This window comes from Symphalangus syndactylus, chromosome 17 (genome assembly GCF_028878055.3).
Source record: "Symphalangus syndactylus isolate Jambi chromosome 17, NHGRI_mSymSyn1-v2.1_pri, whole genome shotgun sequence".
NCBI classification, from domain to species: Eukaryota; Metazoa; Chordata; class Mammalia; order Primates; family Hylobatidae; genus Symphalangus; species Symphalangus syndactylus.
In genome coordinates this window covers 81388840-81403247 of record NC_072439.2, presented here as the reverse complement: position 1 = coordinate 81403247, position 14408 = coordinate 81388840, and the positions used below count along the sequence as shown (strand labels likewise).

Here is a 14408-nt window from a genome sequence, read left to right as displayed (position 1 = left end):
AGGTTAAACGAAGGCTCAAGGAAATGTCTCGTCACAATATTTATATGGACATTTCAGCATCACTTTCACAGGGATGCCAGCATCCCAGATCATGTTTGTATATTTATGCTTGGAACTATGGTGACAAAGAGCTAGCGAGTTATAGTCCACTCACATGCGCACAAACCTACACACGAACAGGCACATAAACACACACACAGAAACATGGGCTCTATAGACAGAAGAAAGTTATTTTACTTAATGAAGCAGCCACCTGAGAACCAAAGGATCTAGATTCTGTTATTACCTTGCATGTTTTCAATCAAAAACCTAGTATATGTTTGTGTACAGCTCTGCTCTTAAATTCCCAAAGATAGGGCAGTTTGTAGTAATTAATAAATAAATAAATAAGATACAGCTAAAATGCAGTCTAAGCTTTTTTTTTTTTTTTTTTCTTGAGGCAGGGTCTCACTCTGTTGCCCAGACTTGAGTGCAGTGGTGTGATCATAGCTTACTACAACATCAAACTCCCAAGCTCCAGCTATCCTCCCACCTCACCCTCCTGAGAAGCTAGGACTGCCAGGCCTGGCTAATTTTTTTTTTATCTTTTGTAAAAACAGGGTTTCACTATGTGGCTCAGGCCGGTCTCAAATACCTTGCCTCAAGCTATCCTCCCACCTCAGCATCTCAAAATGCTGGGATTAAAGGTGTGAATCACCACGCCTGGTCTAAATGTTTTAATAAAAGACTCTAAATTATAAAAGTCAGAAATACCAAAATAAAGAACCAAACCAAACAACATTACTAGGTAGCAATAGAAGTGAGGTTCATTTGACAAAATGTAATTTTAAAGAAGTTTAATTAGTAAGTAAAGGCATTAATTTAAAGGATATAATTCAAAGAAAGATTCTATATGTTACAAAAATGAGAATGCTTCAATATTTATAATTTTTTTAAGTTGGAATCTAAATGTTTAATAAAAAAATGGTATTCAACCTGGCCAGGCATGGTGGCTCACACCTATAATCCCAGCACTTTGGGAGGCCAAGGCAGGTGGAGCACGAGGTCAGGAGTTCAGGACCAGCCTGGCCAAGATGGTGAAACCCTATCTCTACTAAAAATACAAAAATTAGCTGGGCGTGGTGGCGCACACTTGTAGTCCCAGCTACTCAGGAGGATGAGGCAGAGAATTGCTTAAACCCAGGAGGCGGAGGTTGCAGTGAGCCAAGACTGTGCCACTGCACTCCAGCCTGAGCGACAGAGCAAGACTCCATCTCAGAAAAAAAAAAAGTATTCAACCCAATAGAATATTATTTAAATCATAGTTATTTAGACTATGTAGGAACAGAAATGTTTATGCTATGTTAATGCTAAAAACACAAAATTCATCTTCACTGTAAAGACTTTATATTATGCTCATAGACAAAAATTAGAAAGAAACCTAAACAAATGGAAATAATGAGCAAGTGAACTTTATTCTTAAATTTTTCTTTATTATAATATTGTATATATAACAATTTTAAGTAACCAAAGCATAAATCTTGTGTTTTTGTGTGCAGATTCAGCTCATACAAGATATTATCTGTCTCTTTTCCACAGAAAACATGCTCATTTAAAGCTAATTCAAATCTTACCTGGCATAAATAAAATACAAAAAAAAAAACAAAAACCCACTCTGGCATTTACTAGCTATGTAACCCTAGAAAATTTATTTCTAAGTTCATTTTTCTTGTGAGTAAGCCATAGATATTATCTACCCCACAAGACTGTTAAGTGGATTAAACAAGATAAAGTTTTAAGGCACCCTGGTATAGGATCTGGTAGGTACTAGGGGACTCCACAAACAATAGCTGCTATCACCATCATCATCATCACCTTCTCCCTATTCCTGACAACTAATACAACCAAAAGTGCCTTCCTTTCCCTTTGGCTGCAAGACCATGGTACCATGTGGGGATCTTCTGTGAAATCTGAGTATTCAGAAGTTACCGCCTTCAAATTCTTCTAGACTGTAAGCTCAGAGAGCAGGAAATGAGTCTTACCTCCCGTGTTCCTAGCCCCTGTACTGTGCCCAGCACACACCACACACTCTGTAAATGTCTGTGAACGGGGACTTCAGGAAGTCAACATCAACATGCTAAAAACAACAGCAAAACAAGAATATCAAAAGAGTTGCGTTGTATTTTAATTGGCGACTCACATGTTTAAGAGGAAGCAAGACTGCTGTCATGAAGAAAAGCAGAACTTTGTCGTACTTCTTTACACTTAGTTTAAGTTTACTTTTAATTCAATGGAATGGAAGAGAGGCATGATCTTTCCCAAAAAACTTAATCCAAATTAGGGAAAAGTCCATCAGAGGTAACCTACATTCTGATTTTATGGGACAAATCTAATATTCCTCCTGAACACATATGACCCCATAGCCCTAAATATAACCTAAAATTTCCACATGTCTCTAAATCATGTCTCATCACTCCAAAAATATTTAGTTGAAGAAGCTACAGAGTAATCATACCGTAGGGACCCCCAACTTCTCCCCAGCTGCTACTTTCTATTGTGGCTATTAAGTGGCAATACCCAAGAGAGCTTTCTCTAAGTTTAAAAATGAATAAATAAATAAAAATAAATAAATACAAACTCTGCTTCGATGATACTCCCAGATCCCTGGGAGAAGTGGCTAGGACTACCCATTTCCCCAGGATGCCTAAGCTATGAAGGAGGACAGTGAGGGAATGCATGGGTCCCTACCCAAAGCCAGGGCTCTGATTGCCAGGTCAGTGTTCTCTCACCCTGACCATATTAACTTTAATTGTTGGAGGTAAGCGATCTGTCCAAGGGCTGTAAAATCTAACCAACTATTTACCTTCAAAAGAACATATTATTTTACCCACTTCAGAAAGAAATAGCAAAATGTAGTTTATTAGAACCTTCTGGTTATCAGAGGCGCAGACGAACATTCTGAACAGGCCCATTAGCGAAATTTTGCACAAATTTTCTGTTGTCAATCTATTCCTTAACAAGTTTAAATACCTGGTCTAAGCCAAAAAAAAAGTGGAATTTAAGTTTTCTCAGGTGAAGTGGTGGCTCCTTGAAAGTTCCACTTTCAGACACAGAGAACTGAACTCCTTTACACCTATCTGTGAAAACTAGGAAAGAGTACATAAAGATGTAAATATTTAACACTGTTTTTTATGATGTATCAAACATATGGTATTTTTTAAATTAAATGCATTACCAGTTATTTACATATCTATGCATATTTGTAGCTTTATTGTAAAATATATATATATATGGAATTAGGCCAGAATAACATTATGAGCCATAGGGTATTTCTTGAAGGATCCAGAACTCCCTTACCTCCTCGCTTCTCTACTATCTCTTTCACATCAGCTTATACCCCAAACTCACCAACTTTCATATTTTTCCAAGTTATCTTTCTACAACACAACCTAATAGTGTCCCTTTCTAGCTGAACTCTCCCAGTTCACAGCACCCCTAAGCATCCCAGCAATTTTTTCACAGCAACCCTAAGCCAAAAGAAATGCCTGGCCGGGCACAGTGGCTCACGCCTGTAATCCCAGCACTTTAAGAGGCCGAGGTGGGCAGATCACGAGGTCAGGAGTTCAAGACCAGCCTGGCCAACATGGCAAAACTCCGTCTCTACTAAAAATACAAAAAAATTAGCCAGGTGTGGTGGCGGGCGCTCATAATCCCAGCTACTCGGGAGGCTGAGGCAGGAGAATCGCTTGAACCCGGGAGGCAGAGGTTGCAGTGAGCTGAGATCGTGCCATTACACTCCAGCCTGGGCAACAAGAGCAAGACTCCGTCTCAAAAAAAAAAAAAAAAGAAATGCTTAATGGTTCTGTTTATTTAGTAGTTAGATCAAAAAAAACTTGGTATGTATTTATGTCCTAACAACTAATTAACCATTTGCAAAAACTACGTATAAGTTGAAAGAAAAAATATTTCACTCTGAAATAGCCCCAGTGCTTCACTAATGGGATGTGTGCAGCTGTTGGGCAATGCACAACTTCCCTGAATCAGATCAGCCGCTGCCACCCTTATTTCCCATTTCACATTGATTTTCACGTGGTGCTTGACTTTTACCAAAGAAACCCCTAAAAAAAACTCCAGCTTTACAAAGATATGAAGTTATTGGAAGGAATACAGGGTAACCTAATAGTAAAAGGTACACTGTGTTTCGTTCATGCAATGTTTGAGCATCACTATGTTCCCTCAGAGACTTAAAATATCCCTCAGTGCCCTGGTGAGCTCACTGTAGCACTCCAGGGTGCCTCAGAACACAATTTGGGAACGGAAGGGTTAATGGCTCCCTAGGGACTACAGGAAAAAGAAATCTAAAGGGATTATTTATGTATAGACAATCGCTGAGAAGATACACAATATACACAAAGATGTACAAACAAAAAAATTGTCTCTGGAGGCAGTAACCAAGTGGCTAGGATACAGGGAAGGGAGGGGAAGAAAACTTAATTTTCACTGAAGAGCCTTTTATAACTTCTCAATTTGAAGCTTTACCCATGAGGTACACATTGAAAAAAAATTTTAATCCTAAATGTTTTAAAAATATAGAATTTAAATGATTTTTCAATTACCAATAATTGTCATTGCTGGTTAAAAAAAAAAATAGCAGCAAAAGCTAGTACTGAGGCCATTTCACTTGAATGAACATCAAAGTAATGTGGAGGGAAAGTGATTTGACCACTGAGGGGCAGGGTGCCACTCAGGACACCGGGACGCCTTTTGGCACCAGCCAGTGGCCTCAGCTTCCCTTGTAAAGTCAATTGCAGGTTGTAACCAAATGATTCAATGGTTTCAATGTCACTGTTGAGCCGATGGAAAAGGAATTATTCACAAAGTCATCAAATGAATGGGAATAAAACACCTCCATCCAAGATAAAGCATTGGCCACCTACATCTGTTTCATGAAGCGGCAGAAGGAGCATCATAATTCATTTCAGTACCAGTGAAATAGTACTTCCTCACGAAAAAATAACAGAGAAACTGCAAGAGAGCTCTGAGTTATCTTCCTCTCCATGAGGAAACAACTCCAGTGTCCCTTTGAGGGAAAGAGTCTGTGGCAGAGGCTACTACCTGCCTCCCAATACCCACTGTCCCCTTCTTCCTAATAAGAGACCCAAACTTTACTCAGTGAAGCCAGTTGGTGAGCTTTATTTTCCAGTCTCCTGTGCAGCTAGATGTGGCCACATGACCAAGTTCTGACAGAGAGGCGTAAACTGACTGGGAGCTCTATGAGACGGCTGACAAAAGCAAGGTGACTCTGCTGGGAGATTAGACTATTTTGACTATTTTGTCCTTCCTCTTTCTCCTCTTTTCTTTCCTTTTCTTTCTTTCTTTTTTTTTTTAAGATGGAGTTTCACTTTTGTTGCCCAGGCTGGAGTACAATGGTGCGATCTCAGCTCACTGCAACCTCCGCCTCCCAGGTTCAAGCAATTCTCCTGCCTCAGCCTCACAAGTAGCTGGGACTACAGTCATGTGCCACCATGCCCGGCTAATTTTTTGTATTTTTAGTAGAGACAGGGTTTCACCATGTTGGCCAGGCTGCCAAACTCCTGACCTCAGGTGATCCACCCACCTCGGCCTCCCAAAGTGCTGGGATTGCAGGCGTGAGCCACCGTGCCCGGCCTCCCCTTTCCTCTTTCATGCTTTCCAGAATCAGGATGTGATGGTTGGAGTTCCAGTAGCCATTTTGGACCATAAGATGACCATGAGGTTGAAAATCATGGGCCAGGATGGAGGGTGAAGCAGGAATATAGGAAGAGCCTAGATCCCTGGTGAACATGAGGCCATCACATCACCGCACTTACTGTTTCCCAACATCCTCTACATGACAGCAAAATAAGCATCTATCTTGTTTAAAGTTACCAGAATCGGCTGGGCACAGTGGCTGACACCTGTAATCCCAGCATTCTGGGAGGTCAAGGCAGGCAAATCACTTGAGCCCAAGAATTTGAGACCAGCCTGGGCAACATGGTAAAACCCTGTCTCCAAAGAAAAATACAAAAATTAGCCAGGCGTGGTGGCGCATGCCTGTGGTCCAGCTACTTGGGAGGCTGAGGTGGGAGGATCACTTGAGCCCTGCAGGAGGCTGAGTCTGCAGTGACCATGATTGTGCAACTGCACTCCAGCCTGAGTGACACAGTGAGATGCTGTCTCAAAAATAAATAAATAGGCCAGGTGCGGTGGCTCACACCTGTAATCCCAGCACTTTGGGAGGCCGAGGTGGGTGGACCACCTGAGGTCAGGAGTTAGAGACCAGCCTGACCAACATGGTGAAACCTCGTCTCTACTAAAAAAAAAAAATACAAAAATTAGCCAAGCGTGGTGGTGGGCACCTGTAATCCCAGCTACTCAGGAGGCTGAGGCAGGAGAATTGCTTGAGCTTGGGAGGCGGAGGTTGCAGTGAACTGAGATCCCACCACTGCACTCCAGCCCAGGCGACAGAGCGACAGAGCGAGACTACAGCTCAAATAAATAAATAAACAAAGTTACCAGTGTTTTAAGTTTTCTGTTACATAAACCAGATGTAATCCTAATACACAGCCCATCACTGAAATTAACTTACAGATCACATCAACTTAGAGGGCTGGGACCAGTGTGACAAGAGAAAAGTGCCTGTTCCTAGGAGATAAGAAGCACCAGTTGAGGGGGCTTTAAATCAGAACTTGCAAAAAATGAATTCCTGTAAAAAATAACTTCCTGGCCAGGCACAGCAGCTCACACATGTAATCCTAGCACTTTGGGAGACTGAGGTCAGAAGATTGCTTGAGCATAGAAGTTCAAGACCAGCCTGGGCAACACAGTGAGACCCCATCACTTCAAAAAAAAATTTTTAATTAACCGTGTGTGGTGGTGTGTGCCTGTAGTTCCAGCTACTTGGGAGGCTGAGGCATGAGGATCGCTTGAGCCTGGCAGGTTGAGGCTGCAGTGAGCTATGATTGTGGCACTGCACTCCAGCCTGGGCAACAGAATGAGTTCCTGTCTCAAAAAAAGAAAAAGAAAGAACTCCTACTGGGATGAAGGAGGTAAATTTGTAAAGAACCGGGATATAAAACAATAGGGAGAAATGGGATCTGGGGCTAATGGCATTCTTTTTTAAATTAATGTAGTCACAGAACACTTTTTTTGGGCTGTGAGTTCTATATGCACCTTGTGGTTTTCTAAGATATGAAATCTTGCCTGAACACAGAGAATAACGTGTAGAAAAAGCCTCACTGAAACAAAATGGTAGGTAGTCCCCTACGGAAGAATGGAAGGAAGGGGTCCACACAGTTTGAAGCACAAAACCTCAGTGCTAACTTTCAATTAATTTCTAAAACAGTTTCCTGACAATATCCTCTACAACCAAAATAATCACTAGAAAAAAAACAAACCTCCAGGTCTTATGAAAAGAAGACACAAAAGTTAAAGACCAAGGTCAGCTAACTTCTTCATTCAACCAAAGAAAATAATAAAAATTAACAATGGTAAGTCAAAATGTTTAGTTAGTTTTGCCTTCAAGAAGAACCTGCTGATGTCACTTAATTCAAACGAAATCATATGATCTATATTAGTGCAAAGGTGCTGGAAGACTAATAACCAAAGCATCAGAAGATATTCAATAATTTCAGCTTTGGGGTTCATGCTATCCTGGTTTGGGTTTGGTTGGTTAAACTGGGTTGTAGTCCAAAGGCAGGTTGAGAAGTAAGGAAGATTGGCCAAGGTAGAAGAACTAACTGCAGATAAGCCTCATACAGAAAAGCACGAGCTGAGAAGCAGGAGCAGACAGCAAAGTTGGATCCAGCACAGAGTAACTGAGAATCAAACCAGGAAAGAAATTCAGCTCCACAACAGTTTTCAATGGCTTTACTTTTCAAGTAATGAATGTGTCTTTTCATCACAATCACATGTTTGTTATAGAAAAAGTTTAAATACAGAGAAGCAAAAAGATGAAAATCAGAATCACTTCCATTCTATTACTGGGAAAGAGCTACTATTAACAGTTTGGAGTATTCTTCCAGACTCTTCTGATCTCCCAGTTATATATGTACACATATGTATGTGTGTGTAGAAGTGTGTGCGCACACGGATATATACATTCATACATGCATGCGTACATACATACACATGTCTATATCTGTATATAAATATGTGTATGTATGTATAGAATTTTTTTACAAAAATGAAATCATACTATGGGAAACAATTTTGCAAATCCTTTCAAACAATAATCTGAGGCATTTAGGCATATAAACTTGTTCAGTCAAATATTATCAAACCACTTTTTTGCTTGAGAAAACCATATCAGAAAGTTAATATGACCATAATTATATGATATAGAAATCAGTAGTCATTTGCATAAGCAAAACTGGCCCTTTTGAATAAGGGAAATTTTCAAATCACCATTAGTCAAGCACTAGAGTCATAATTATTGCAGGCAAGGTCCACTGATGCTAAAATTAGTGAGCAAAACTTTGAGGAGAAACAAAATATTTAGCACAGTCTCAAAGTATTACTCTCAAAATATTTCTTAATTACGCTATAATTTTATAGTGAAGAAACCCAGCAGACACTACCTTAACAATGATCAAGTTCAACATCACCAGTATGACAACATGTCAACATCATGTACCCCTGATACCATGCACTAAGAAGGGCGCGCTATCTCTGTAGGATTCTTCCCAAAAATGCATGCATACATACTTCACATTTTTCATGAGAAAACATCAGATAAAACCAAACTGAGGTCTAGTCTACAAAGTAACTGACCAGCACTCTTCAAAAGTGTCACAATTATTAAAGACAAAGAAAAACTGAAGAATGATCAGAGTCTGGAAAGGATTAAAGAAACATGACAACTAAATACAATGCGGAACACTGGATCATATCTTGTAACAAAGAAAGGACATGAGTGGGAGAAAAATTATGAAATCTGAATGAAGTCTGTCGTTTGGCTAATTTTAGAAAGAAAAAGAAAAAAATTGACTTCTTTTTTTTTTTTTTTTTTCTGAGAGACAGGATCCCGCTCTGTCACCCAGGCTGGAGTGCAGTGGCCATCATAGCTCACTCCAGCCTCAACTTCCTGGGCTCAAGTGATCCTCCTGCCTCAGCCTCCCAAGTCACTGAGACTACAGACACACACACCACACCCAGCTAATTTTTTAATTATTTGGTAACGACAGGGCCTTTTTATGTTACCCAGGCTGATCTCAAACTCCTAGGTTCAAGCAATCCTCCTGCCTCAACCTCCCAAAGTGCTGGGAGTACAGGTGTGAGCCACTGCAAGAGCCAGCAATTTAAAGTCAGCAAAAAATTGGCTGGGTGCAGTGGTTCATGCCTGAAATCCCAGCCAAGGCAGTTGGATCGCTTGAGCTCAGGAGTTCAAGACCAGCCTGGGCAACATGGTGGAACTCCGTCTCTACAAAAAGTACAAAAAATTAGCCAGTCATGGTGGTGTGTGCCTGTGGTCTCAACTACTTGGGAGGCTGAGGTGGGAGAATGGCTTGAGCCCGGGAGACACAGGTTACAGTGAGCCAAGATGGCGCCACTGCACTCCAGCCTGGGCGAGAGAGCCAGACCCTGTCTCAAAAAATAAAAATAAAGTAAGCAATAAACAGAAGTGAAGCAGAATTATAATTACTCTCAAGTCACCATAAGTATAATTGTTTCAAAGCACTAAACCCAACTAAGAGGGCTAAAAGCACACTTCGCTGGTAGGTAAACGCAAAGTGGAGGCAGGCCTTTAAATTTGTGCCTGTCATCCTTAAATTGTACAGCAATAAACAACCTATTACTCCAAATCAAAGATGCACATGAGTATGCATACATACACACATACACACACACAAACACAAAATCTGAGCATGCTACTGATAACTATTTACCTAAAAAAATCTTGGAATTCCTCCTTTTTGGTAATGCTCCACCAGACGCCCCTCTTACCTTCTGAAAAGAAAACAAAAGATCATTAAAATGCAGCCTATAAAACAAACATCTTTGTGGGGGAAAAGCACATCTCAGAGGTTCCTAGTTTTTACAGAAGGCCAAGAAGAAATATTCCATCTAGATTAGCAATTCCAGGATAAACAGGGAACTGACCCAGGTTAATGCAGGTAGGTGAAGGGCAATGCTATCCACCTGCTTATTTTTATTAAGTTACAAAGAAAGCGCTTCTGGAAAGAGAAATGGAAACCAGGGATCAAGGTGAAGTCGATACTTAATTTTCAAATCAGCACCTGTTCCCAAGAGGGCAGGAGTCCAGGCCTGACAATGAAAAACTCAGGAAAGATGATGGGGCTTCAGAAGGTGAGGATCTTATTCTCCTGCTTACCCAGTGGGTCTCTCATGCTTGGCCCTGGGCATGCCTAACAACTATTGTTCAAAGGCTTAATAAATATCAATAGTCATCGATAGTCTGGTCATATGAAATCCCAATCTAACCTCCCTAAACATTTCTGGAGCACCGACAAGTGGCTATGTTTGCCATCGTAAGCATCGTGTATTTTCTTTTTTCTTTTTTTTTCTTTTTTTTTTGAGATGGAGTCTCGCACAGTCTCCCAGGCTGGAGTGCAGTGGCACAGTCTCGGCTCACAGCAACCTCCACCTCCTGGGTTCAAGCGATTCTCCTGCCTCAACCTCCTGAGTAGCTGAAATTACAAGTGGCTGCCACCACACCCAGCTAATTTTTAGTATTTTTAGTAGAGACGGGGTTTCACTGTGTTGGTCAGGCTGGTCTTGAACTCCTGACCTCATGATCCGCCTGCCTCGGCCTCCCAAAGTGCTGGGATTACAGGTGTGAGCCACCACGCCCCACCCAGCATCGTGTATTTTCTACCTACGGTGGAAGCTGTCAGCAGTAATGAAATAAAATGCCCATCAAGTGGTAATACAAAAGAGGCCATTCATCTGATGCTCACACAAAACATTTTACTCTCAAATCAAGTATAATGCCAAAACCATATTTCCACAGTGTATGTTTGTTCAGTTACTAGAAAAAAGCATGTTTCCAGCAGACCACCATGTGTGAGTTTAACGCCGCATCATTCCAAGCAGCCACAGGTGTCGAGACCTTGCTGTACATTTTCTGCTTCTCAGTTTGTCCTCTCATGAGTCCTAAGTCTGCTTTCTCACATTTTAATAGTTGACTTTGAAGGCTGACTCATCCTTGTGATTCTCACATTAAGTTTTTACAGCTTCTACTACAGGTTTACAGTTCACATCTTAGGAATCTGCATTACAGAACACTTTCTCAAAAACCTGTCCCTCCAAATACTGATGCCAAATGCACATCTCCTCTCTTAGAATCGTTCCTCTATGATCTCAGAGCCTCTTTCTTCCCCTCTTCACTTACCTGCTTCAAAAAGGGATGAAATAAAACCTATTGCAAAGCACCTTTAACAATCCTGGAGGTCCCCTGAAATCTCTCTACAGAATTGTATGGTGTCCTTTTAATTATTTTAGTCTCACTGCCCCCTCCCTTCCTTCATGATGCCAGAAGGATAACAAGGAGGGGTTGCACGAAGACTTGCTAGAACATGAGCCTGTCCCAGACTGTGAGATTCACATCTCAGACTTGCAAAAAAGTAGAACCTCCTTCTAAAGACCATCACCTCTGCATCAGTCAACAACCAAAATCAACAAGGTTTGAGAAAATAAAACTCCTCCGTCAGCAAACATGACTGTGCCCATGTGTCAGATTCTATGCTGGAGTTCAGACTGCCAACTGAATGAAGACGTGTTCCATCTTTTAAGGAGCTAGCCAGCATAGTAGGGGAGCATATATGTAAACAAATGATACCACAGATTCTGGTGAGTGCTAAGAAGATTCAAAAAAGGCACAATCATATCATAAGGAGGAAATGATCAGTTCATCTGAGGATAAGGGTATGGACAGGGCTGGTAAGAACAGCAGCAATCCTGGCATATAGCAGCTACTGAGTAAATATTTGTTGGATGGATGGATAGATGGATGGATGGATGGATGGATGGATGGATGGATGGATGGATGGATGGATGAATGGATGGATGGATGGATATGTGGATGGATGGATGGATGGATGGGTGGATGGATGGATGGATGGGTGGATGGATGGATGGATGGATGGATGGATGGATGGATGGATGGATGGATATCCTGACTACAGGGAGTAAAACAGGTAAGAGGGGAGTGGGGATAGAATTAAGACATCCTAGACAGAGAAAACAGCATATACAAAAGCATAAAATCACAGTGTGCTCCAGAAAGGAGAAGTGATTTGCTGTGTCTGGAGCAAATCTTGGTGGAATAAGATTTGGTGGAATAAGAGCGAGGGTTAGAAAGGCTGCAGGCTCCAGATCACGAGCACCTTATAATTACATGCAAAAGAGTTTGGACTTCATCCTGTAGAAGAGGGAAAAACATCAGAGATTTAAGTGCCAGTGTGCCATAGATATGTGCATTTGGAAAGATGGCTCTGGGAGCAGTGTGCAGACTGGGTGGGATTGAAGGCAGCAAGTTTGAGGTAAGGAAGGTTAGTCAGGAAGCAAAGGCACTAGTCTTTTTTTTTTTTTTTTTTTTTTTTGAGACAGAGTTTCACTCTTGTTGCCCAGGCTAGAGTGCAACGGCGCGATCTCAGCTTACCGCAACCTCAGCCTCCCAGGTCCAAGCGATTCTCCTGCATCAGCCTCCCGAGTGCTGGGACTACAGGCATGTGCCACTACGCCCAGCTAATTTTGTATTTTTAGTAGAGACAGGGTTTTTCCATGTTGGTCAGGCTGGTCTCGAACTCCCGACCTCAGGTGATCCACCCACCTCAGCCTCCCACAGTGTTGGGATTACAGGTGTGAGCCACCGCACCTGGCCAGCACTAGTCCTTTTAAGGATAATGAGCACTCAGACAAGAACAGCAGGAATGGAGAAGACAGGGTGGACCTCAGAGCTATTTGGGAAGCCCAGGTAACAAGATCACCAGTAAGACACAGAGGGAAAGCAGATCAAAGAATATCTAGGTCTCTAGAATTGAAGAGGAAGGAAATTTTTTAGCAAGAGAAGAAATTTTTTACCTTGAAGTACCTATGAAATGCTGGAGTAGAAAAATCCAGATCAGAATAAGATGATCAGACCTTCACCTCCAGAGAGATATTAATTTGAATGTCATCAGCTTAGAGAAAGTGGTTAAACAAAAATATGGATAACCCTGATGAAGAAAATTATCTTTCTGAGGAAGAAGACAGGATGGCCAAATGGCATCCTCGGAAATGCCAATAACTAAGAAGTAAACAAAGGAAGAGACGTTGGTGAAAGAAACTGAGAAAGGATAAGAGGAAGCCAAGAAAGAACGGTGTCAAAGAAAACAGGAGAGGAACAATTCCAAAGGAAAGCAAACTCAAACATGCAAATACTCAAAAAGTCAAGTAACATGAGAGCTAAAACACATCCACCAAATGCGACAGCTAAGAGGTCACTGACAAGCTGGGCAGTGTTAGTGGATTAACAAGATCAGACTGCAATGTTGAGTCTTAGTGGCAGATGTAGCACAGACAAGATCAGAAAAGTTTTTAAAGAAGCTTTTAATAAAAGAATACAATGACTGAAGAAGGACACAAATTAGAAAGATGGTTTTGTGGTGTTGGTTTTGTTTTTTTAAGAGACAGTCTCACTCTGTTGCTCAGGTGTACAGTGGCCTGATAACAGCTCACTCTGTAACCTGAAATTTCTGGGCTCAAGTATTCCTCACGCCTCAGCCTCCCAAGTAGCTAAGACTAAGGCATGCGCCACCATTCCAGGCTAATTATTTTATTTTTTGTCAAGACAGAGTCTCACTATGTTGCCCAGGGTGGTCTCAAACTCCTGTCCTCAAGCCAGGCTCCCACCTTGGCCTCCCAAAGCACTGGGATTACAGGTGTGAGCCACTGAGTGAGCTTCCAGAACACAAGGAGTAAGTTAAGTGAGTTCCTGTCCAGGGATTCCCTTTTTTCCTGCAAAGTACAAGTCAAGATAATTTTCTGAGTATGATGAGGATATCAAGGAATGTATAGAAAAAGCTTAAGGAAAGCATCCAAAGGTTAGAATGGCCACTCACGGGAGTGGGACAGGATACAGACTAGAAGGTTTGCTGGGCAGGGAGAGGGCGCAATGGAAGAGGAAAGGCCCAAAATGTGACACGGTCTCAAACCCATCATAGTGTGGGGTTTCCAGCAGTCTGTGCATGGAAGTAGACAGTGACATCAATGGAGCAACTGTTTGGAGTTCTGGAGGATAGTTAAGGAGGCAAGACAGGAGAATAACAGTCAGTTCAGAGTGCTGTGGATTACAGAATGTTGAAAGAAATGAATCATGAAAAGTAGGCTAAACAAGCCACTGGCCTGAAGGTCTTCAGGACCTACAACAAATGATCAAAATAGGAATAAATGAGTGAAAGAGCAAAAAC

The 14408-nt window shown here is 41.5% G+C and overlaps 1 protein-coding gene across 7 annotated transcripts in view; it reads right to left on the bottom strand.

Annotated features, from left to right (window-relative positions):
- The window catches only part of USP13 (ubiquitin specific peptidase 13), a 162411-nt gene that overhangs the window by 87790 nt on the left and 60213 nt on the right, over positions 1–14408 (bottom strand). For all 7 annotated transcript variants that reach the window (XM_063621757.1, XM_063621758.1, XM_063621756.1 and 4 more), the window contains one exon: positions 9885–9945. In XM_063621757.1, coding sequence (XP_063477827.1) covers positions 9885–9945 — 61 coding nt within the window. The remainder of the gene's footprint in view (positions 1–9884; positions 9946–14408) is intronic.